Genomic DNA, 26,689 nt, shown 5'->3' on the forward strand with positions numbered 1-26,689 from the left:
CAGGAGTAATTGGGTTGGCCATCTTTGCTATCAAGCTACAAAAGGACTCAACCGAGGTGAGTATTAATGAGCTCCATGACTACCTCCGAGGTAGGTTGATTTTGGATGTTGCTAACTGTGTCAGACCCTTTCATGCTACCTTTTGAGTAGGGCACTAACTGGGCAAATTGCCCGGTTAACCCCATTTTATAAGAAAGCTTGAAAGGTCCTATTTTAGCATGGTAACACCTTAGTCAAAATATCCAGTGCAAAACACCACCAGGGACACGTGTGAAACTGCATATGATTGAATCTGGAGCAAAAAAAAACAACGCTGGAAGTCCAGCCTGAAAGGTTGGCCATTCTTTTTCTCCCACTGGTGCTGCTTGATTTGCTGAGTTCTTCCAGCAAATTGTTTATTCTTTGCTTCAGGACATCACTACTTTGGACATCTGGCTAATTTTTAAAAGGGGTTCAGTGCACCCCATTCCAATTCTTTATTAAATTAGCGGCTACACTAAAGTTTTCTGATCTCTTTCCCTGCTTCATTGATAACTTGTGTTTTTTTTATATAATAAAACCACATCTTCCAGACCCAGGCTGACAAATCTAAAATAGGTTGCTTGCATGAGCTGGTTGCATGGAAGTGTGTAAAATAATTTTTGACCTGCTTACAAACAATAAACTCTTAACAAGGCACTTAACACTCATCAATAGTAAGAAGCCTATTCTCATTTATTGGCCTTAACGTTTTCATACAATCTTCGATGTCTCTTCCCACAGGTTGAATTAGATTCTCCAAACTTGAATGTAGACTTTATTTTGTTGATTGAGATTTAATATTGCAATCATTCCCCATGAACAAAATGAATGGATGATGAGAAGCTGGAGCACTTTGCCTGGATACACTGGGGAGATGAATAATGGTTTGCATTTCCTGTTGGCTTTTTATGAACCTACTGTATTTGTTTTCATTGTAACCTCCTCCTAAGAGCATATGGAACAAAATTGTGTGTTCTCACAGTCTGTACACTGCAAATGAGAAAAAAAAATGAACAAATCTTAGCTATGAGAACAATTACGAATTTCTGTGATGCTTATGAGATTGTATTATACACTTGTAGTGCATTTTATAAATGAATGCAGTAATTTAATATACTGGACTATGCTGCCATAATGAGGATCCCCTTGGATATGAGTTCCATGTACTATACACTTTGGCACTAATTTCTACAAAACCTTTCATTGTCTTCAAAATAGAAATGGTTTTATATGCACTGAATTGGGATTATCAAGTCACCTTTATTTACCATTACTATGGTATTTATATCATATACCAATGCTATTTATTTACCATTACTATGCTTGCATAGCATTTCTCCAGGACCAAGGAGAATATTTACATAAATATAAGTTAAGATAGAAGTTAAACACATACGCCTTAATATTTTATATTGTAAGAGTCCCCAGTACCAAGATACTCTATGCACATATGCTCTGGGAATTCAGGAGTCTGACATCCTGGGGGAAAACTTGCCAAATCTGGATAGATAGTCCTTAGTGCTGCAGATGGCAGAAGGGTGAACAGTTTACTTGAGGGGTGTGTGGAGTCCTTCATAATGCCTTTCACCTGCATCAAGTGTTGTACATGTCCTTCATGGTAAGAAGAGAGTCCTCAATGATCTTTTCCACTGACCACTATTTTCTGCAAGGTCTTGTGGTTCAAGGAGGTACAGCTTCCAAACCAGGTGGGATACAGTTGCACAAGATGCTCTCGAAACATCCTCCACAGAATGTAGAGTGAGGATGTAGGGTGGGAGATGAACTTGACTTGCCCTTCGCAGGAAGTAGAGGCGCTGCTGGGCTTTCTTGGCTGTGGAGCTGGTGTTAAGGGACCAGTAAGATTCTCTGCCAAGTACACTCCAAGGAACTTGATACTCTTGATGACCTCAATGATGAAGTCGTCAATGGTCAGTGGAGTGAGGTCCCCCTGGGGCTTCCAGAAGTTGACAAGCATCTCTCTTGTTTTTTTTAACATTCAGACACAGGTTGGCTCTGCACCAGTCCATTTGTGACTGCATCTTTGCATGCTGACTCATCATTCTTATTAATCAAGCCCCCCACGGTCATGTCAATGAACTTGATGTGGTTTGAGCTCTGTTGAACAACAGTGGACTGGCTAATGTCTCCTTGACAGGAAGTCGAGAATCCATTTGCAGAGGTTTCGACCTAGCAGGTTCAACCTCCTTATCAGGTACGGTGATATTATTGTCTTAAAAATGACTATCCATAATCATAAAATTCTGATTGCTGAATATAAATATTGACATTTAAATTTGGATTAATATTTCTTATACTTTCACATTACTGTGGATTGATTTAACAATAGTGACCTATTCCTGGACACACATCTCCTCACTTTAGCAGGAAGGCACAACAGCAACTGCACTTCACGAGAAGACTGAGGCAGGAAGGCGACCACCATCCTGTCAACTTTATCTAGGAGCTCTATTGAGAGCATCCTGACCTGTTTCATCACAAAGTGATATAGTTGAAGTAAAATATCAGATCAGAGGTCAATCCACAGGTCCAAAATAGTGGCAGAGAGGTTCCCTGGGGTCTTGTCAACCTTTCAAGTCTTGGGTTCCAGCCCAAAAATTTATACTTCCTTTTTTTCTTACTGATGCTGCTTGGCCTGCTGAGTCCGTCCAGCAGATTGGTTGTTCTCTGAATTTGGGTTGTATGGTTATGGAAGTCGACTTCCTCTGCCGACACCTGTGTTTAATAATGAAAATCTCTGGCTGCTGTGTATGTATTCCTTCGAGCTCTGTGTTAAATTAGCTTGCTTGACAATGAAACGGGTGGCCAAACTACAGCTTGCAGGCCAACTGTGGCCCGTTAGAACATGGTCTCCAACAATAAATTGCACTTCTTAGTTTCAGTATGAGATGCCACTGCCATTTTGAACAATATGAGGGAATTGTTGCATTTAGTTCCAACACTCTGCCATTTTGAATCTCAAGTCTATCCTCTGCTCTCTTTCTGCACAAATGGATGGGGGGGAGGGGGGGATTTTCTCCTGTTCTCTTTTTAAGTGGGCTGAACCTTTAACAGGAGGCAACTGCTGTGCAGTTCACCTGGAGCTCTGGTGGGGTAACCGTGCTTGAGGGAGGGCAGGGCTTGACTTCCTGTGGGCTGACCTGATGCTGGCTGGGAGCCAGATACAAGGGAACTACAAATGTCTTTTCCAATTGGTGTTCCCTGCCTGGCCTCCTCTCACAGAGAGGAGCTGCTTTGTTTTGGGGAACTGGGTGAGGTGGGGGATTCTCCTCTGGTCATGCTGGTCCAACTCCCATTCCTACAGTCATCCACTCTGCTGCTGTTGCAAGCTTCCCCCCACCCCACAAACCCCCCCCCCCCCTCACTCCTGGAGACTGCAGTGTGGTGAAAATCCGATGTGACGTTGCAGTTGTGCAATGCCAGATGTGGACATGATGAGCTGGGAGGGGCATGCTTGAGGGAAGCAGCCGGTATAGGTCTCTCCAAACCTCCTGGGGTGCTGTGTAACCTGTACCTACCAGACACAGGGAAGCATAGAGATGTGTGATACCACACTTAGTATCCCATGAGGCAATTGGGGGTGCTTTTCGACCATGTGGGATCTTGCTGTGTTCAGATTGGCCATTGCAACAGTGACCAGAACTGTGAGGTGATGAAGGGGGTTGAGCCATCCTGGTGTGCACTGTCTGCTCTGTTAACAGTCTGAACACACCATTCCATTCGAGTCTAGGGGGTGCTGGATTGAGCACTTCCACATTTCCCAGCCTGCAAGACTTCCATCTTTGGACTCAACCTATCGATGGCTGCTCATTAGGCTAGAACCTGAATGACTGATGCACCTCTTGTCTCTCTTTCAGTGAGTCCCAACCAATGCAATCCACTCTGCAGTCCAGTCCCTCCTGCCTCTTGCAGCTGACTGCATAGCAAGATCCCAAAACTAGATGATCAAATAATCTTTCTGGCAGAAATGTGGGTAGAAACTGAGCAGGTCCAGACAACTTACCCACATGGTGTCATATGAGATACCCTGCACAGTTGCAGAGAGATAACTTTGCAATGGTCTGGCAGCCTTGTGACATCTCCAGTGATGAGTGATGCAGCCTCAGTATTACTCTCCAGCAGTGCAGCTCTCCCTTGCCGCAGCACTGGGGTTTTATGGTTTAAAAACACCATTTTTCTTGCAGTGTAACTGGTAGAAAATACTAGGCTTAACCTTGTTTGGCCTGTAACTCCTTGTATTTTGGCCCTAAACCAAAAAGTTTGGCCACCCCTGAATTAGAGTCAACCCAGCTTGTCCTTGCTTACCAAAGTATCTTCCTGAGCTAGTTCAGTTTCCTCCTAAATAACCCATTTCCCTCTAAACCTTTCCCATTTTTTGTTCTAAATATTGAAATTATATCCAGTCTTTACCACTTTCTTAAGCGGCACATTCTGTATAGTTACAATAATGGAAATACTTGGGTCTCATATCCCTTTAAATGTTTCCTCACTTTAAACCAATAAAGCTCTGGTGTTGGACTCTTCTGGGAGTGGGGCAGGGGTGGGGAGTCACACTCTGCCTTTTACAGCCTATTTAGTTTCTCCTTGTAATTCAAACCCTCCAGTCCTGGCAACATGCTTTGAATCTTTTCTGCACCCTCTCTAGTTTAATCAAATCCTCCTTGATTATGGCAGCTGGAACTGCACAAGTTGTTCCTGGTGCAGTTTCCCCCAACATCTTGTACTGCTATAAAATGATAACCCATTTCCTCTATTCAGTACTATCTTCAATGTGGCAAGTATGCCTTTCACTTCATCACTATCTATCTGTGTCATTATTTTCAGGGAACTATGTATTGCCCCCAGTGCCTCTGCCAATAAACACTCCCCAAAGTCCTTGTGCCCTGCCCTGGTTTAACTTTCCAAAATACATTGCATTTGTCAGAATTATATTTTGACTCCCATTACTGGCCCAGATCCTATGGATTATTGAATTATTCTTTTGAAGTAGGAAACAGTAAATGTGACCTCACTGCTTAAAGAAGGGACAAAGAAAATGGGGGAAAAAAAACTGACTTTTGCCTGATACCTGAGAGAAAATGCTGCAAATTTTTTTGTTGCATGAATACATTGGAGAAAATAAAATTGAGCAAAGTCAGCATGGATTTAGGAACACATTTGTTTGATTTACTAGATTTCTTGTGAGTAGTATATTGAATAAGATGGTTTCCAAGAAGGTGATTTATTTAGATTTTTGGAAGCCTTTCAATTAGATCCCACATAGGAAGCTGTTCAGCAAGGTTGGAGGATGCAGATGCATTTAGGAGTAAAGTACCATTCATTAAGAACTGGTGACTGAAGAGAAAGCTAAGACTGAATAAACATGTACTCTTCAGGTTGGCAGGTTCTAGCATGGTCTTGTAGGAATTAGTGCTAGATTCCTAGTTTTTCAATATTTACATACGTTTGGAGTTTTGGACTTCTGTATAGTGATAAAAAGATAGTTGGGAAAATTTGCTGAGCAAGATTATACCTCATCTTACTCAAGGCAGAGCAGAGGTCTACTCCTTGTTGATAGTCATTTTCTAACCTGCCTTTGAATGATGTAAATTAAAAAAAGAATTTTTGCATAATTATTTGGTTGTTGACTTAACAGTCATACAGGATGGAAACAGGCTCTTCAGCCCACTTACCCATACTAGTTCCACCTGCCTGTGTTTGGCCCATATTTCCATTTGTCCAATTTTTTTCTTAAATGTTGTGATAATACCTGCCTCAACCAACTCCTCCAGCATACACTCACCACCCTCTGTGTAAAAAAAAAAAAAAAAAAAAAAAAACTTGCACCTCAGTTCCTGTTAACCCTCTACCTTTTCTCTTTATCTGTATCCTCTGGTTACAGATTTTACTCTGGGGGTGGGGTTGGGGGGGAAAGAAAGACTACATTTACCCAATCTATTTCTCTCATGATTTTATATACCTCAATAAGATCACTCCTTTTCTCCAAGAAAATAATGCCCTCACCTGCTCAACCTTTTCCTGTAGCTTGGGTGGTGGGCAAGGTAAGTCCTGGGAATAACATCAGATCTTCTCCAGCTTGACTTCTTTCCTGCATCACTGGTCACCAAAACTGAGCACTGTACTCCAAATGAACCTTCACCAGCATCTGTATCCTCTGTGCAATGCCTACTAGAATCCCTGAAAAAGCTGAGGACCCTGTGTTATCTGTCTCTGAGGGCGACGTGAAAACATCATTCAAGATGGTGAACCCATGCAAGGTTTCAGGCCCGGATGGCGAATCTGGCAGGATACTGAAAATCTGTGCCATCCAACTATCCAGAGTGTTCACAGACATTTTCAACCTCTCATTATGGCAGTCAGGTTTTCCCACCAGCTTCAAAAGGGCATTAATCATCCCAGTATCCAAGAAGAGTAGCATGGGCTGCCTCAATGGCTACCGCCCAGTAGCATTAACTCCTGTGATTAAATGCGTTGAGAGGCTGGTCATGACCAGAATTAACACGTACTTAAGTAAAGATCTGGACCCACTGCAATTCGCCTATCGTCACAATTGTTCCACAGCAAATGCAATATCGCTGGCTCCACTCAGCTCTGGATCACCTCAAAAGCAGCAATTCATACATATGGCTGCTCTTCTTCGACTACAGCCATTTATACCTTCAGTGCTGTTCAAGAAGTTACAAACTCTAGGTCTCTGTATCCCCCTTCCTCATTGGAAGACCACAGTCAGTATGAATTGGAAACAACATCTCAACACACGCGCACCCAAAGGATACGTGCTTAGCCCACTGCTCTACTCGTTTATACATCCATGGCTGTGTGGCTAGCCACAATTCCAATACAATCTACTAATTTGCCAATGACACGATAGTTGTCGTCAAAATCACAAACAGCAATGAGGAACCAGCAACAACAACTCAACATCAGCAAAACCAAGGAGATGATTATGGACTTCAGAAGGAAGTCAGGGTAACACAATCCAGTCTTCATCAAGGACTCACTAGTGGAGAGGGACAAGAACTACAAATTCCTGGGTGCCAACATCTATGAGGATCTGTCCTGGAGCCTCCACGCTATACTTCGTGAGGTGTCTGAGTTGGTTTGGTGTGTCACCAAAGACTCTCGTAAACTTCTCCAGGTCTACGGTGGAGAGCATTCTGGCTGGTTGCATCACTGCCTGGTATGGACAAGAAAAATTCCAGAGGTTTGTTAACTTGGTCTGCGACATCACAGGCACCATCGAGAACACTTACGTGAGGGGGTGTCTTAAAAAAGCAGCCTCTATCCTCAAAGACCCCCACCACCCAGGCTATGCCCTCTTCACTCTGCAACAATCAGGGAAAAGGTACAAGAACCTAAAGATGAGCACTCAGTGGCACAAGGACAGCTTCTTCCCCACTGCCATCAGATTCCTGAATAATCAATGAAACGAAGACTCTGCCTTACTTTTCATGCACTAGTATTCTTATTATTTATTTTATTTTTTATAGTAATGTCATAAGATGGTTATAATATGCATGTTTGCACTTTGATACTGTCACAAAACACCGAATTTCATGACTTGTTCATGACAATAAATCCTGATTCTGATCTTACAAACAAGAATACTCATTCCTTAATGATTCCACTCTTCTAAGTTTTACAGATGGGGCACTTTATTTCTTCTAAAATTTAAAGTTTAAATATAGGCATGAATTTGGTCTATGATTGAATTAAATAAATTACTTTTGAATTTCCAAGGATATCTTAATCAAATGTTTTTGCTTGGATTGATGTTATACTACTGTAACTAAATTAAAAGTAGAAAATTGTTAAACTGAAAAATCTAATGGAGTCATAATTGTTTACGCATGTAAGATTCCACAGGACCTTGTCTGTTGAACTATTTTTCCAATAACAGTCGTAACTTCAAATTGCTGGGCTTGGTGGGTAGGGAAATAGACTGAATTGGAATGTAACTATAGTTAGTGATCCAGAAGTTAAATCATCTTCAAATGAACTATTGATTTTAAGTTAGTTTTAATACCTATGAAAGAATAGATCGCAGCATTGTACCAGACACCGGCCATCCCAACTCTGTCTCAGTTGGTTGTTTTTGTTCATTTTTCTTTCCTTGTCCGGAAGGTTCCTCGATTGCTTGAAGTGGCATTGCGTGGCCTTTTATGTGTAACCGTCTCTGCTCAAATGCTGTACACTCTAAGTGCTGGATTGCAAATTAGAAATATTTCACTCAATTATATAGTAACCTTTTTTAGTTTCTTCAGTAGAGCCTTAATTAAAAAAAAAAGTATCAAGTTGGGGCCAGCATGTTTTCCTGCAGGCACACTTGCAATCCTTGAGATAGAGGGCAGATGGCTGAAATATTTAAGTATAGTTGACATTTAAATTTAAAAAAACATTCAGTATTTCAGATAAAAGCAGCAGATGACACAAGGATGGGCCACTTAACCCCCTGTCTCCTACAACTATCAGTCATCCTATTCTTATATTTTTCTCTTTTTGATAAATGAATACATTAAATTGGATGGTGATAAAAGATTGAGGTTGGGAGTGACAAAATGTCCATGTCCATATCGTGGTAATGTATGCGATTTAGAGGACAGCACAAATACATGAGCTTCATATGCATGAGGGGGAAATAGCCAGAACAATGAGAAAGATCAGATTTCATCTCACTCAAGTGTGATGTTACATTGCCATCAGTGGAGAACTTTAATAAGATGACCCTTATAAAACTAATGGATGTGAATGATGTAAGCACAACATATCAAGCAGTATCCATGGAGAGAGACAATAACACATCATCAGAACTGGAGGAGAAAATTGTGCTTCAAGTTGCAAAGGGTGGAGAGAAAAGACCATGTCTATGAGAGGGTGGAGATCAGTAATTGGGGTATTAGCATTAAAAACTGGTGAAAAGAAACTCAACAAATATACAGCATCCTCTGTACTGAGCTAAATAGTTGCTAACCAAACCAGTTGAATTCAATATTGAATGCAGTCTACTACAATGTGCCCAGATAGAAGACGTGCTGTTCTGACTGGCCAATCAGAGATCACTGGAATACTGCAGATAGCCAAACACATGTAAAGTGGGCATGGATGGTGTATTGATGAAAAAGGCAATGCAAAGCTCAGGCACTTGAGAATAGTCACAACAGAATAAATTTCTCAGGAAACAAAATAATTTTACCTATAAAAATATATAATGCATATTGGACTTTAGTTTATTTTAAAAATTGCTGGTTAATTATGTCCTGGTGAATTTTAAAGGATTCTAGGAAAAAAAACCCAGCAAGTTTAAATGTAATGCTACAAACAGGGCATCAGTGAGTTAATAAGAAGCATGGGAATGAAACCGTGTGGATTAAAAAGGAGGATGGAATGAGACCCAGGTCTCCATACCACAGGAAAAAGTCAGATGTTTTAGGGTAACTATTTATTTCAAAACGTCGATGGGTTTGCAACATTGAAAAATATGTTTTGCACAAATGTTATTTTTATAAAGTATGCAATGAAAACAAAATGCTAGATATATTGGTCAAATATATATTTTGAAAAATATGTATTTTGATGCATGTTTGATATTTCTGTTTTACAAATGGAAAAAAAATACAATTAAGGGTTTTTTTTGCGGGGGCAGGTATGGAAAGTTAGTAAATGTTAGAATAAGGGCAATTCACTGTGTCCCAATCAAATTGTCAATGGGAAATGAAGGTAGCTATTTATGATGAGGCTTCCCATTTTTCCGATTACATGATGGTATTATGTTCTTGTGATCAAAGTTTGCAATTGTGTCATGACCTGTTTCAACTTTTCCTGAATGACACATTAATGGTTTCACTTTGGACATTGCATCTCCATGAAATTATTTAAGACTGCATAATAACTGAGGGTATACCTTGAAATATATAATGTATCTTTAATTCTAATACACTAAAAAGCAGATAATGGCTATTTTTAAAAATTAACTAACCTCCATGTATTTTTCATCATCTTGCAGCAGATATGCGAGATTCTGTGATACAGACTTGCTTAAATTGAATTGTGTTACTTCATAACTTTCTGTCTGTTCCTCTTTAATAAATGGTTGCATTGCGGAAACATTCTTTTCAACTGCCAGAAGTGTTTTGCTCTTGGATTTTGGTTGATTAGATTTATCTATTTCTGTAAGAGAAACAACAACAAAGAATGAACATTGACTGGTGTAGTGTGAATAAAAGCTCTCACGACTGGACGGAGAACGTACGCTTTTATGAGCTTATAACTGAGGGTAGGGTCTAACAGTGGTTTTCAGAGGGGTTAAGGGTTTAGGCAGAAAACCATGGTTATATATGGGTAGATTGGGGTGGAGCCAGCCACTAGTATAATACACCGGCAGTGATTCTCAGTTCACTGCAACTGGAATAATGTAAACAATAGTATATTGTTAAGGCATTGGGCAAGGCTTAAGAGCAATGAGATTGAAGTCATGCCCAATATCAATGAGCTGGTGTGTCTCAATCTGATTAGGTTGGTTTTTTGGTTTACAGGTAACCAATAAATATGAATTCGTGAGACCTTCAAGGGTTTGGATTTTGAAAAAAAATCATTGCCTTGTATTCTATCATTCTATTATATTCTAGTATTAAAGACTATTGTCAACTGTCTTTAAGAAGTCAGTCTGTTCAGTGTTTTCTGAAAGTTATACATATTCAGGTGTCAATCTATCAAAATTCTATTGCACTTTTATTCTCGTAATGCAGAAACCACAGCTGAGCACAAAAGTCTGAATGTGGTCAAACCCAAGTGTTAGAATTCAAATGTGATCCTAATTTTATCCATAAAATTGACTGAAGAAACACTTATTTAAATCAGATCCATGCTTCTACTGATCTTACTTGCAATTGTAAGATTGCTGGAGAAGAAAAATGGATGACCTGAAGCTGCATCTGACTGGTGTGCTCATGGGTGCTGCACTCCATTCCAGACTCAGCGATCCAGCTAGATGACCTTATCTCCTTCTGGCAGATGTGCATTTGCTTCAGTGAGAGCTGGTGCACAAATGCCTCTGTTGTAAGGATGTTCTGCTCAACAGCAATAGAGCAGCTGATCGTGAAATGCAGACCCTTCTATATGCTCAGGGAATTCTCAGCCACGCAGATTGCCGCAGTCTATGTTCTGCCTTCAGTAAATGAGAGTGAAGCAATGCAGGAGCTTTGAGAGGCCCAGATGTCCCACCCTGAAGGTGCCGTGATTGTGAACAGCGACTTCATCCATGCCAACCTGAAAAATGTTCTACCACGGTTTCAACAACATGTCCACTTTGCCAAATGAGAGAGAACACCCTTGATCAAGTGTACAACAATGTCCCTGGTGTGTACAAGGCTGCCCCACATTACTCTGATCACATATCCACCCTGGTAATGCTGGCTTACAGACCATTGGCAATATGTTTGCAGGGAAGTCAGGACGTGGGGGAGTTGGGGATGCATGGCAGCGCTACAGGACTGTTTTGAGACTCTGGACTGGAGCAGTTTCAGGGAAGCAGCCATATAAACATAGAGGTGTCCATGAGCTCAGTTACTAGCTACATAAGCAAGTGCATCAAGGATGTCACAAAGATCAAATGTTAAACAACTAGGTCTAACCAGAAACTATGTATGGATGCAGCAGTCTGCACTTCTGAAAGGATATGATGATACCTTCAACACAGGAGACAAGATAGCACTAAGATCAGCCTGGGCTGAACTCTCACTTGCAATCTGAAAGACAAAGTGTGATTATGCACAGAAGATCCACAGTCAGCTGTGTGACACTGGCAACACTAAGTACTTATGGCAAGGGATCAAAGCTAAAATGGCAGCGCTGCTGATGGTGCGGACCTAGGGAGAGGAGACATAGCGTTCCCCAAAAGGGTCTTACTGCCTAATCGCACTGCCTGTTACAGGAGCTGATGGTGCTTTATTTTGCACCAAGGACCAGAGAATGGGGTTTTATCATGTTTTACTTGTACAATTGAATGATAAATAAACTTGACTATTGGTTGCCCTTGAACTATTGCACTTCCTGGTTTATTCATCAGTATTAATCTCCTTACTTTCCCTTCTAAATGCCACACTTAATTTGCCTGTATTGAAATTAAATTTTTACTTCCAGGACTATTATGTTAGTTATACAGCATGTATTTTCTTGCAATTCTCTTTGGCACTGATTTTGTAGAATATGCAGATCTTTAAATCCTAAATCTGTACATCTTGTTCTAGAAAAACTATGAAGATCGTAATGAATGGTAATCCCCATTTACAATGAATGATGAACACCATTTTCTACCATGCTGAACCTTTCATTCCTTTTAATCAGGGCTAGACTTTTCCAATGCACTATTTTGCCAGCATTATCTCCTGTGGATTTCTTGCATATTCTATCTAATGATCTGTGGTTCATATTCCATTTTGTTATCTATTCTGCATGCCCGGCAACTTGCTCAGGAACTATTTTTGGTTTATTCTTATGACTTGGACAACATTGTATCTGGTTGAAGAATGTGAGCATTCATTGAGCAAACTGTAATCTGTTTCTTTCTCATTGATTTTCCCACATCCATGTCAGAGTTGAATAGTTCAGGAGGATAATCACTTTGTCATAGTGTACCCAGTCGTCATTCTCTTATCACTACAATGTTGATGCAGGTTAGTCATCCAGTTATCCATTGTGGAAACACACCTTTTGGCCCAACTTGCCTATGCCAACCAAAATGTCCCACCAACATGAGTACCATATTTCTCTAAATTCTAAACTTATCCTACCTGTGTATAAGTGAACTTATTTTTAGCCCATTCCATATACTTAACACTCTGTAAAATAAATAAATAAATGCAAATGTTGCCCCCTCAGGTTCTTATTAATCCTCTTTCTCACCCCCTCCCCATCTTAAACCCATGTCCTCTGGCTACTGAATTCCCATACTGGGGGCTAAAGACTGTATTCACCCTATCTATTCCTCACCCGATTTGATCCTTTTCTGATCTCACCCTTCAACCTCATGTGGTCAAATTAATACCTAGTCTGCTCACCCTCTTCCTACAGCTCAGTACCCCATACCTCCCTTCAGAGTCCAGACATCCTCATGAACTGGGAATTCATATTTTCTTTAATTAGAAAATGTCTAGTGAACTAGTTATTTTCTTTTTGAATATTTTCTTTTAATTTTTATATACTCAGAATTCAACAGTTGAATCCAACATTCACATACAACATACACTCTGAATTTATCCCCACCCATCCTACAAATTCACTTGAAAAGTTTATCTATGACCCCTACCAAAACCCAGAAGAGAAAAAATAAATAACAATGAATACACCTCCAAAAAGAGAAAAAAAAAATGAAACCCAAAAGAGCAAAGAACTAAAAACCTGAAAGGAAAAGCATGCCGTCTGCACTCAGTCCCTTTTCTATATTCACACACCCTGCCTTATTGTGACAGGGTGTTACCTTATCCCTTTTTTTTTGAAAAGGGGGAAATTAATCTATTCCATTACCTCAGGGTTCCCTTCGTCCCTTTTGTTTTCTGCCGACTCCTGGGGCAGACGTCCATGCTTGAAACAAAACTTAAGCAAACTAAAACCAACAATTCCAAAAATATATATTAAATACCCCCAAACCCCCAACCTCCTTTCTACCTTCTGGTTTACTTTTACCCACCCCAGCACCAACAGCCAAGCTATTGGTGCCAACTTCCCTGCCATTTTGAAAAGTGCCCAGTACACCCATCTACTGCTTAGTCTTCCCACCCTTAACTTGAGCTCCCTGTATTCATTCTTCACTTGAAATATACATTCATCTTTAAATAATTACTTTATGAAAAAAGCTTATCCCCCTTCATAGTTATCACAATTACAATATTTACAGTCCATCATTCCCCCAATTCCCTCTTTCCTCCTTATTTACATTTAATCCCAAAGTGGTGACAGGATTCTTACTAAATCCATTGCTTTCCTTGGATCCCTTTTTTAAAAAAAAAACTCTTTCCCCTTACTGTCTTCAGCATTGCTGGGCGAAGGAGGGCAAATTCAATTCCTTTTTGTTTAAGGTTCCTTTTGTCTGGGTTAAATTCCTTCCTGCGCTTCAATAGTGCCACACTTATGTCCAGGTAATATAAAACCTTTTCCCCCTCATATTCCTCCAGACCCCACTCTTGCCTTCAATTCCACCACCACCACCATAAAATCTTCTCTATCCTGGTAGCAAAGGAGTCTCATCTAGAAAGAACGTGGCCCTGAGCAGGTGGCGGGGGTGTTAAGTGAGAGACCAGTGGGCCCATTCTATTTTTAATTTTTTTCCTATTTGTCCCTTCCTCAGTATATCTAGGATCCCATTTTTTTCAGGAACTCCACTATGTCCCTCCCCTCTGTACCCTTCTTCACCCCCACAATCTGAACATTATTCCTCCTACTTTCTAAGGTATCTATCTTCTCCCTCATCCTCACCCTGTCCCTCTCCCACTCATCCATTTCATTTTCCCTCTTATCCAACCTTTCTTTCACTCTCTCAAGTATCTCCTCCACTTCCGATACCCTATCTGTCAATTTATCCAATCTTTCTTTAATTGCCACCTGCCCTGCCACCAGTTTCTTCAAAGTTTTTTTTGATTTAGCCAATGGCCTCCAGTCTTACTTTTGCAAAAGGCATCAGGCCCTCTGCTTCCTTTCTCTGCCTTTCACCTCCCTAAATTGTATTTCTTTTACTCCTTCAATCTTCCTCTTCCTCCTCCACCTCACTTTCCGACTTCAGGCTGTCCAGTCACATAACTTTCCCACCATTTTCTCTGTTCCTGAAGTCCACCTGGCCCGACACCTCGAACACCCTCGGACCCAATCTCCTTGCGTCTGCCAGAAGGAGGAGCCTTACCGGGTGAGTCCCTCTTTCTCCCGGCCCATGGGGTCTCTCCCTCCACTACTACTGATGTTGCTGCCATTTTGGTGCCATCCAGGCTCCCCTGACCTCGGGCCTCCACTTGTGTTGCACCCAATAGTGATTCCACCACTTCAGTCATGGCCTTCTCCTGACGCTGTCCTGATCCCGACAGTGATCCCACTGCCTTGGTCGCAGCCCTCACCTGACACCCAGGTCAGTCCCTCCTGACAGTCCTCATTCACCCCCTCCAACAAGCTCTTCTCTCGACAGCCAACCAGTGCAGGCTTTCCCTCAGCTGTGGCTGATGTCGCCAGCATTTTGGTGCCGCCATGGTTCCCTTGACCTTGGGCCTCTGCTTGTGTTGCGCCCGACAGCGCTCCAATCGCGGCTCTTTCGTGATGGCTTCCCAGGTCAGTTTCTCCCCTGCCTCCTCCAACAAACTCAGTTCCTGACAGGGGCTCCTTCATTCAGGTGCTAGTGTCATTGTTTTTGGTGTTGGTCTCCTTCTCCTTTCTAAGAGGTGAGATTTCTCCATTTCTCAATTTTTTCCACCATTTTCTTATTTTCTCTATTTTTTAAAATTTCTACAGGGTTCTGTGGTTTTTAAAAAATCCTTTATGATCCTCGCTACGGAAGCTCTCTAAATCTACTGCCGGCATTTTGGAACTCTCAAACTAGCTTAGTTATTGACCATTAACCTAACAGGGTATTGTAAGATTTGATCTGGTTTATTAATGTCTTTAATGAACAGAGTGAGGTTGGAATAAAACAAGCTTGTGTGCTGTGTGATGTTGAGATTAAAGTAGAGGTAGTGTTGGATCTTCTTAAGAACATTAGCAAGTGAGGAAAGAGAAAGCTGGGACAGTGGCTATGATCTTTGAGCCTTCTTTGGCCACAGGGGATTGGAGAATGCAAATGTAGTTCCCTTGTTTAAAAAAATGTAATAGGGAGAATCCTGGAAATTATAGACCAGTGAGTCTTATGTCACTGGTGTGCAATTTATTGGAGAGGATCTTTTTAATTTTATTTTTTATTTGTGTCAAAACATACAGTATTTAACCATAACAAGAATAATAAAAACTATGACACACAAAGAATATTATTTTTTATATTTTCTCCCCCCACCCTCCCTAAAAAAAGTAGGGGGAAAAAAAAGCCTGTCTAATAAACTTAAGACATTTAATTAATTAATTTCAAATTTCCATAATCATCTTAAACAATTAACTAATTAGGGCAGGTTGGATGGGGGAGTGGTGGATGCTGTAGGTAAAGTCATAGCAATAAAATCCATGTTGGGTTTCTAAATCTTATCAATGTTTTCTGATTGATTTTGTAACTTCTATGTTATCTTCTCTAATGGTGTACAATTTAATAATTCCATTCGCCACCTATTCAACCCCACAATATCACCCGATTTCCATGTTACAGCTATAGATTTTTTTGTTATTGTTACACTTAAAAACAACTTCTGATAAATATCTAACTTCAATTTGGAAAAATCTCCCAATAAAAATATTCTGGGATCCTCAAAATTTGCATCTTCAAATCTCATCCCAATAAGATACTTATATCCTTCCAAAACTTATCTACCTTTTCACATTGCCAAACTACATACAGAAAGATCCTACTTCTTTATTACATCTAAAACATTGATCAGATCAATTTAAGTGAAGTGCATTTAATTTGTATGGAGTATAATATAATTGATGTAAAAATTTAAATTGTGCCATTTGATATCTAACATTAATTGTATTAGTTACATTTTCATATCATAATTTTGACCATACTTCTTCTTGAATCTATATATTTAAGTCTTTTTCCCATCTGGATTTAGATTTGAATAAATTCTTTTTCTGAATAGTCTCTTGTAATTTGAGATACATATTGGTAATGAATCTTTCAATAAACATATCTGTTATTATATATTCAAATGGATTTTGTTCTGGTAATTTAAAATTCCTCTCTAACTTTCTTTATAAATATGATTTAAGTGGATAATAAGAAAAAGTAGTATTGTGATACATTTATCTTTCAATTGGTCAAAAGTAAAAGAAACAAATCCTAAAAAACCATCCCTAATTCTTTTTATTCCACAATTATACCAAACATCAAATAACAATTATTAATCGTAAAAGGAATTAGAGGATTTTGATTTAATACAATTTTAGCCAACTGATAATTCATTCCATAATTTAAGCATATCCCTCAAAATTGGGGTATCTAGTTTTCCTTTTAATAATCCCTCATGCCATTTATATAAAATATGTTCAGAATTACTTTCTCCTATTTTACTCATTTCAATTTGCACCTATGCAATCTTTTCATTGGTCTGATAACAAGGAACAAAAATCTAAGTTGAGCTGCTTTATAATAATTTTTAAAATTAGGCAATCTAAGTCACCCCGATCGCATTTCCAAGTTAATTTTTCCAATGCCATCCGAGACATTTGATCCAGCCAAATAAATCTTCTTACACTTATTTAAATCTTGAAAAAAACATTATTGGTACAAAAATTGGTAAAGATATTGTATTCTTGGAAATTAATCCTTCCATCTTATTAAATTTTCCTCAATAAAGGTATGTAATTTAATTTAAATAAATTATTTAAATTCTTTTCAACATTAATTCCTAAATATTTAATTGCGCCTTTCTGTCATTTAAATTTTGTCCTTTTCTTGACTTGAACATAATCTGTCTCAATCATTGACATCACTTCACTTTTATCAATATTTACTTTGTAACCTGATACTAATTCATACTCTGCCGATTGATCATTTACTTTTTTTTAATGAGCTTTCATGGTTTGTAAGATATAGTATTATATCATCTGCATACAGACGAATTTTGTGTTCTTTATCATTTATCTTAAAACCCTCAATCTCATTATCACTTCTAATCACCTTAGCTAAAGGTTCTACAGCTAATGCAAATAAAAAGGGAGATAATGGACAACTTTATTTAGATGTTCTTTCCAACAAAAAGGATTTTCTATTTGTAATCACTTTAGCCTTTGGACGATTATATAATGCTCTTATCCAATTTATAAAATGTGTCACAATTCCAAAAACCTTCAGTACTTTAAATAAATAATCCCATTTGAATCAATCAAATGCCTTTTCTGCAACTAAAGCTAAAGCCACAGAGGCATTTTTCTTTTCTGAGCTATATTTAATAAAGTTAAAAATCTAACAATTATATCCTGATCTTTTATTTTTTAATAAAACCTGTTTGGTCTATATTAATCAATTTAGGTAAACATTTGGCTGATCTATTAGCTATTAATTTGGACAAAATTTTGTAATCAGTATTCAATAGTGAAATTGGTCTATAATAAGCAAAGGAAGCAAAGGATCCTTCCTTTTTGTTTAGAATAACTGTTATTAACGCAGTTTTAAATGACTCAGTTAAGTCCCACAGATCTTCCATTTGATCTAACAACCCCATAAATATTGGAATTAATAACTCTTTAAATTCTTTATAAAACTCTGGAAATAAACCATCCTCCCCTGGAGCCTTATTATTTGGTAAAGACATCAATATATCATATAATTCTGTAACTGTTAATGAATTTGTTAATTCTGTCTTCTCTTCTATGTTTAACTGTGGTAAAGTAATTTTGGACAAATATTCATCTATTTTATCTCCATCTTTCAAATATTCCGATTTGTGAAATTTCTAACAAAGTTTCATAAACACATCATTAATACCTTGTGTTTTTTAAGTAAGATGGCCCAAATCTTCTTTTACAGCTACTATTGTTCTCGATACTTGTTCAGTCTTCAATTGCTATGCTAAAACTTTGAGCTCCGTTTCCCAACTCAGAATATTTTTGACAGGTTCATCTTAGATCCCTCTGCTCTATAAGATTGTATCATTTTAAGCTTCAATTTCTTTAAATCCATTATTTTCCTTTGTTCATCATTCCCTCAATTTTGCAATTCTTCTATCTTTATTATTTCCTTTTCCAAATAATTAACTTCAGACATTTTTTTTTAAACCTTTGCCATACAATTAACTATTTGTCCACTTAAATAAGCCTTCAAAGAATCCCATATCATACTTAATGTTACAGAATGTTCATTCAGGTCCTTAAAAAGTTTTATCTGTTGCCTTATAAATTGCTAAATCTTTCTTTTTCAACAATGCTGCATAAAACCTCCATCTCTAACCTATATTTTGATCCTCCTCCATTAAAACTGACATAACTAAAGGTGAATGGTCAGACAATATCCTTGCCTGATATTCAATACTATGAACTAGTGTCTGGAGTTGAGAGGCGATTAAAAACATATCTATATGGGAATATGTCTTATGGCTATAAGAATAAAATGAATAATCCCTAATTTCAGGATGCATCTTCCTCCAACTATCAACAAGTTTCATTTCATTCATAAAATTTTTCACATCTTTTGTTACCTTATTTTTAACCATAATTCCTCCTGATCTATCCAATTTGGAATTAAAAGTAAAATTAAAGTCTCCTCCCATAATTATTTTCCCTTTTGCATTAGCTAACTGCATAAAAATCTTGATTAAATTTTCCATCATCTACCTTTGGCACATACATGTTCATTAAGCTCCAATATTCAGAATATATTTTACAATTTATCATCACATACCTGCCCACTTTATCAATCATTACATTCAATATTTCAATTGGTAAACTTTTATTTATTAATATTGCTACTCCTCTAGTTTTAGAATTCAGTGAAGAAGAGATTACCCCTACTACCAAATCTCTCTTTAATTTCATATGTTCTATTTCCATTAAATGAGTTTATCGTACAAAAGCCACAACTACTTTAAATTGTTTCATATAGTTCTCTTTATCGGATTCTATTAATATTATAACTAATAAATAACAATTTCCCTGCCATTAGACATCAAAATTAAAACTTATATCCATCCATCTCCCCATCCAACTCAACCCTCCCTGAATTAGTCCAGGCTAAGAACCAAAAAAAAATAAGAAGAGAAAAAAGATAAGGGAAAACCCCAAAGGCACGTGATATTAAGACTTCTCTATTGCCCTGATCTGTATGGGATGCAAAACAAGTCACATTAGTGCCCATGATTCCATAGTGGTCGGCATCACATTTCCCACTAACCCACTCAAAACATCATACTATCCCTTACTATAATCTTATCAATAGACCTTTTAAACTGCTAATCTTATCCAGTATATTTAATATATTTTCAGTTACAGCAAAACCTCAGTTATATAATAAATTCAAGTATCCACAACCATCTGTAGATCTTTAACAGGCAGTGAATCGGCATATACCTTTGCTTCATTAGGCTAAAAAAAAAATCTATTCCTCCCTCCTGGGACAAATACTTTCAAAACAGCTGGGTATCTCAAAATATAGGCATCGCCTTTATTCCCCACAATAAATCTTTAACTGGGTTAAACTTTTTTTTCCAACAGATCAAAACTTGTATCTGGATAAAAGAAAATCTTATTTCCATTATAAATCAAAGGTGATTTGTCTTTTTTTAAGCTTATTTCGCTGCCAGCTCCATTATTTTCTCTCTTATTTCATATCGAAGGAATCTGACAAGATTTGGACGGAGCCTTTGGTCAGGATGAGATTTAGGTCTCAATGCCCTATGGGCTTGTTCTATCTCCAAGTCTCCTTGAAATGCAACCTGACCCAAAGATTCCGGTATCCATTGTTGCAAAAAATTTTTCAAGTCTTGACCCTCATCCCCTTCTTTAAGTCCAACAATCTTGATATCATTCCATCTACTAAAATTTTCCAAAATGTTTTTTTTTTTGCATTAACTGATCATGCTTAGCAGCTGCTTCTGCTTTCTTCATTTGATCTTTAATATTTTGAATCTTGAACTCATTCCCTTTAATTTTTCCATCCCGTTTCAAATCTAGTGTCCACTTGTTACACTAATCTTTCCATCTTATCACCATTCTTCCTTACTTCATCAGATAACTCTTTCATGGATTGTCAAAAAAAAATTAAGATTGGTTTTAATTCACCAGAAGATAAAGAAGCTTCTGCACCTTATTCTACTTTTTTCTTGATTGTAGGTCGTCCTTGTTCTTTCCTTTGCTTTTCTAGGTCTTCTTCTTGAGCTGTGGGTGTCTGGAATCTATTTTAAAATTTCCTTTTTTTGTGCTCTGCACATGCACAGAGTCGCATCTTCACCCAATGTCGGCGACCATTATCGAGGGAGACCTTGTGCCGCGTGTCCAAATTCTTCCCAGCTTCTAGCCTCTCTCCTTTGGATACTACCTGACAAACAGCTCCAGGATCCTTTCTTAAGGTAGACCTCACTTCCTTTTCTTGTTCCTTTTTTTTGATCAGTTTCTTCTACAACAGTAAGTCTTTTAACCTCTTTGGTGGCATTGTTAATGTCTTCTATGCGTCTTCAGATAGTTCTTATATTTTCTGTTACTTTTATAGTCTTTTTTGTCACTTTTTCTCAACTTTTTCAAGGAAAGCAGGGATTATCAGTCTAACCCCACGTCATCACGTCATCAAGAGGATTCTTAAGGATAAGATTTATGAGCATTTGGAGAAGTACAGTGTTCTCAGGAATAGCCAGCATGGCTTTGTGAGAAGATAATGCCTCAAGAGCTGAATTTAGTTTTTTGAGGAGATAACAAAAGAAATAGATTAGGGTAGGTCAGTACATGTGGTCTACATGGCATATGACAAGGTTCCCCATGAGACAATTGTTCAGAAAGTCATGAGGCATGGGATCCATGGAACCTTGGCTGTGTGGATAAAAAATTGACTTGCATGTCGAAAGCAGAGAGTAATAGTGGAAGGAAAGTATTCTGCCTGGAGGTCAGTGACTAGTTGAATTCTACAGGTATCTGTTCTGGGACCCCTTGCTCTTTGTGATTTTTTTTAAAATAAATGATGTAGATGAAGAGGCGGAAGGATGGATCAGTAAGTTTGTGGATAATACAAAGGTTGGAGAAGTTATGAATGGTGCTGAAAGTTGTTATAGGCTACAAAAGGAACATCACAGGACGCAGAGTTGGGTAGATAAATGCAAGAATATGCATTTTGGAAGGACAAACCAGAAGTATGAGAACAGGGTTAATTAATGGTCGGTTACTTAAGAGTGTGGATGGACCTTAGGGACCAAATCCATACATTCCTCAAGGTCGCCGCACAGGTTGATAGCATTGTTAAGGCCTGGGGATGTTAGGCTTCATTAATAAAGGGATTGATTTCAAGAGGTCATATTTGCAACTCTACAAATCTCTGGTGAGACCAAACATGGAATAAGTGTTTACTTCTGGTCAGCTCATTATAGGAAGGACGTGGAAGCTAAGGAAAGAGTACAGAGGAAATTTACCAGGATGTTGCCTGAATTAGAAAATAAATCGTGAGGCAAGGTTAACAGAGCTGGGACTTTTCTCTTTGCAGTGTAGAAGGATGAGAGGAGACTTAATAGAGGTTTACAAGATGGAGAGGCATAGTTAGAATGGAAGCCAGAACCTTTACCTCAGGGCAGGAATTGCAAATACCACGTACAAGGGAGTGGAGTTTAGGGGAGATATTAGGGGTGTTTTTTTTTAAATTATATATAAGCACAGAGTTGTGGGTGCCTGGAATGCTTTGCCAGGGATGGTATTGGATGTTGAAACATTATAAGCATTTAAGAGACTCTTAAACAGGCTCATGGATGAAAGAAAAATAGAGTTACGAAGTAGGAAGAAATTAGTAGATTTTTTTTAAGGAATATATGGTTTGGTACAACATTGAGAGCTGAAGGTCCTTTAATGTGCTATAGTGTTCTATGTTAAGGGAAAAATGTGGCCTTAACTGACCATCCAAAGTGATCAAGCCACTCATATCAAGGGCAGATAAAAAGAAACTGTGGGATTGCTAATAATTTATGCATTTCTTGAAAAATAAAAAGTCAACTTTCCCTTCCAATTCTTTTTTAAAAACCCTTTGTCCGTGATGTGTCACTTTCTAATCACCCATGGGAAAGGAATGGCCAGTCGAGTCTTTGTTTGTGATTTTGCTCCAATTGATTTAGGTATGGAGTGCCATGATTTTGAATCAGAGATGGAGAAGAGTGGAAATAAAAGAATATGTAGATATTGTAATGATGAGAAAACAAAGTGAAGCTGGAGCAACTGGGTCAGGCAGCATCCATAGAAAGAAATGGACAGACAATTGGACTGGGGGCCTCTTTAAAGAATCTTGTGATACATTGGAGGTGACCTTGATGGAAATCACCTGTGATTATGTTCTCTTACCCCTAATGCCCCTGTTCTCCTTGCAGATAAAGGTCACATATTTAAGATCTCTTCTTAACTCCCAGAAAGATGAGGGGAATTTAGTGATGCCAATGCCTTTGAATGTCAAGTTCAGGTTGTTAAAACTTTAATTCTTTTTTAAATTGAGATATACAGCGCGGTAACAGGCCCTTCTGGCCCACAAGCCTATACTGCCTAAATATACCAATTAACCTACAAGTTCTGCATGTTTTTTTTTGAAGGGCTGGTGAGAACTGAAGCATCTGGAGGAAACCCACAGACAGGGGAGAAAGTTCAAAAGTCTTACGGAGACTCCATCAGAGTCGAACCCAGTTCGCTGGTGCTGTTAAAGCATTGCTCTAACCGTTACACTGAGCTAGCCACTTTCTTTTGATCATTCTTGATTTTTCTACTTGATTCTCCCATTCCCACTTTACACTCAAAGGGTTCCTATCCAAAATGTTGATCATTTCATACTGTCTGACCTGCATAGTCCCTCCAGCTGCTCTTTGTTTATTCATAGCAATAAACTCCAAGTGCTGTCAAACAAGGGAATAGTATGTTACTCTAATATAACTCTGACCATAAATAGCTGCTCTGCCTCTGATTCGGTTTCATCCACAAGCAAACAGTCAGTTGGATGATTTGGTCCCTCTGATCACTACTGCCTTACAATACTTTGTTGGCTGCATTGGCTGTTTTCTGCTTGTATGCAAAATTGAGAAAGTCTCTGTTTCTGATCTGCTCTACTATATTCTTCAATGAGCTGAGGTTTGAGTATAACAGATTTACATGTCTCTCACTCTACTGTGCTATTGCAGATAGTGTTAGAATAGATTAAAAGGTGAAAAATGTTAAAATGGTTTCAGCATAAAGATGAAATGACTTCTTCAAAGATTTTAGTGATCATTCTCTAAATACCATCAAGAACTAACAAGTCTTCATCAATAAAATGATCACAAAAAGATCGAATGCATTGTTCCTCATGTTGGTTCTTTCATGCCCTGCCTCAGGCCCAGTCTGACAACTGTACCTTTCAAAGATCAACCACCTTTGGTGACACCAAGCTACATTGTTGATGAACATTGGCATTCAAAGTACATTGGTCTTCTTTACTGTGAATGCTTCAAATAAGTGGTGTTCAACACAGCCAAGTACTGTTCCATCAGCTGAGGTAGAGTGGTAGGTAAGAATAAGGAGGATTCCTTTTCCTTCACCAGATTCCAAATCATTATAGTATTTAAGTAAACTGACATCAATTGAATATCAAACATTGTTCAAGGTTTATTGATTAAAAAGTTACATGTTTAACACAACAGAGCAAAAAAATCCAAATCTTCCCTATACCTCTGATTTCTTTCTTCCAACTCTCCAACCCCTTCCCTCCACATTCACTGAGCTATCCAACCCTCTCCCCCGGTTTGTGGGTGTGGCCTCCTCTTATCTACCACATTCTTGCCTATGGGACTGTCCTCCCCCTGCCCCACCCCAAACATTTTGTTCATACACTGATGAAAGGGTCAAGCCCAAAATGTTGTTATGTATCTTAATCTTTGCTATATAAAATATGCGGTTTGACCTGCAGTTTGTCCAGCATTTTTTTTTTTACAAAAAATCCAAAGTGTGGTTCAAGAATATTTGCTCTGTCAATATTACCTGAAATTTTGCTTTTGTCGTTCAACTCAGATGAATTACCCACCAGGAAACTGGGATCATTGTTTTTGGTTCCAACTGCACAAGTCCCAATCAAGTTCCTGCAATCATCAAACATAAAGCACCAATAGATGAATAAACAATTGAAGAAAACCAAACCACAAGCTAGCTTAGAACTGATTTCATGCTCCACAAATAAGCAATATTTTTAAATAGATGCATTCTTTGGAAAACTAGTGTTTTGCACCAAACATACACAATCATACAAGAATTACAATGCAGAGACCCTTTGGCCCATCAAAACTCTGCTTTTTCAGTGTACAAACAACAAAGCTCATGCTGCTACCCTCCTACTAAAGGCAGTTATTGTTTACTTTCAAGTGATGATGCAGTTCTCTTTTGAATACCAATAAATAATCTGCTTACAGCTTCAAAATGTTTTAATCTTCTGTCAGTTTCTCTCTTTATAATCTACTCTGCAACCCATTACGCTTCTCACACTTTTCCCTCTGTCATGATGACCAGAACTGGACACAATAGTTCAGCTGTGGCAAAAGCAAGTTATTATAAAAGATTCTATGCATATTCAATATTGTGATTCTTAAAGAATCCTGAATGTTTTCTTAATTATTCTCCAACTGCCATGCCAATATCCCAAGAACTATTGTTCCTGTTCGACTCCGAATCATGGGTCCTCTACCGGCACCACCTACGGCTCCTAGAACGCTTCCACCAGCGTTGTCTCCGCTCCATCCTCAACATCCATTGGAGCGCTTTCATCCCTAACGTCGAAGTACTCGAGATGGCAGAGGTCGACAGCATCGAGTCCACGCTGCTGAAGATCCAGCTGCGCTGGATGGGTCACGTCTCCAGAATGGAGGACCATCGCCTTCCCAAGATTGTGTTATATGGCGAGCTCTCCACTGGCCACCGTGACAGAGGTGCACCAAAGAAAAGGTACAAGGACTGCCTAAAGAAATCTCTTGGTGCCTGCCACATTGACCACCGCCAGTGGGCTGATAACGCCTCAAACCATGCATCTTGGCGCCTCACAGTTTGGCGGGCAGCAACCTCCTTTGAAGAAGACCGCAGAGCCCACCTCACTGACAAAAGGCAAAGGAGGAAAAACCCAACCCCAACCAACCAATTTTCCCCTGCAACCGCTGCAACCGTGTCTGCCTGTCCCGCATCGGACTTGTCAGCCACAAACGAGCCTGCAGCTGACGTGGACTTTTTACCCCCTCCATAAATCTTCGTCCGCGAAGCCAAGCCAAAGAAGAAAAAAAGAGAAAAAAAAAGAATTGTTCATGTACCCTCGTTAGAATTGTATCCTCCAGTTTATATTAATGGTTGAAGGGTAAAATGATGAATATACAAAATTTTGAACCTCAAGTTCACAAAGACAAAACCTTAGTTATTTGACATTACCAATAATTTGAATATGTCAATACCAAAAAGTAATTTTAAAAAAAGTTGTGGTTCCATAGTTGATACATTGATTATAATTAGCAATAATTTATATTATCTTTCTCTACATGAGACACTCAAATGTAGGAGTTACCTGCATATGTTAAGGTCACTAATCTGACAATCAAACAATTGACTCAAAATTGCTAGATTTTCCTCTTCAACCTTCTGAACAGCTTGTTCTAAATTAGCAACTTCCAAACTGTACAGTTTGAGCTGGATAAACAAAAAAACAAATGAAGTTAATCAGTATCAAGAATTATGCTGAAAAATATTTTATAGCCAAGTTATTAAATAAAATAATTGAATTTGGTTTAGATAATGCAGGATTCAATTTATTTCCAAAGCAAAATCTGTAGTAAGTAATGGTCAGCATTCTCATTTGAAAGAT

The 26,689-nt window shown here is 38.6% G+C and overlaps 1 protein-coding gene across 4 annotated transcripts in view; it reads right to left on the reverse strand.

The window, feature by feature from the left end:
- Positions 1 to 691: 691 nt before the first annotated feature.
- Positions 692 to 26,689, reverse strand: part of ccdc83 (coiled-coil domain containing 83) — a 68,618-nt gene continuing 42,620 nt past the window's right edge. For 3 of the 4 annotated variants that reach the window (XM_069890955.1, XM_069890954.1, XM_069890956.1), the window contains exons 8-12: positions 26,393 to 26,514; positions 24,835 to 24,932; positions 10,016 to 10,206; positions 8,066 to 8,242; positions 692 to 1,011 (exon numbers count right to left, since the gene is read on the reverse strand). In XM_069890955.1, the coding sequence (XP_069747056.1) occupies positions 8,066 to 8,242; positions 10,016 to 10,206; positions 24,835 to 24,932; positions 26,393 to 26,514 (588 nt within the window). In that variant the 3' untranslated portion in view covers positions 692 to 1,011. The remainder of the gene's footprint in view (positions 1,012 to 8,065; positions 8,243 to 10,015; positions 10,207 to 24,834; positions 24,933 to 26,392; positions 26,515 to 26,689) is intronic. The other variant, XM_069890957.1, reaches the window with a different exon arrangement.

This window comes from Narcine bancroftii, chromosome 7 (genome assembly GCF_036971445.1).
Source record: "Narcine bancroftii isolate sNarBan1 chromosome 7, sNarBan1.hap1, whole genome shotgun sequence".
In the NCBI taxonomy this organism is placed as follows: Eukaryota; Metazoa; Chordata; class Chondrichthyes; order Torpediniformes; family Narcinidae; genus Narcine; species Narcine bancroftii.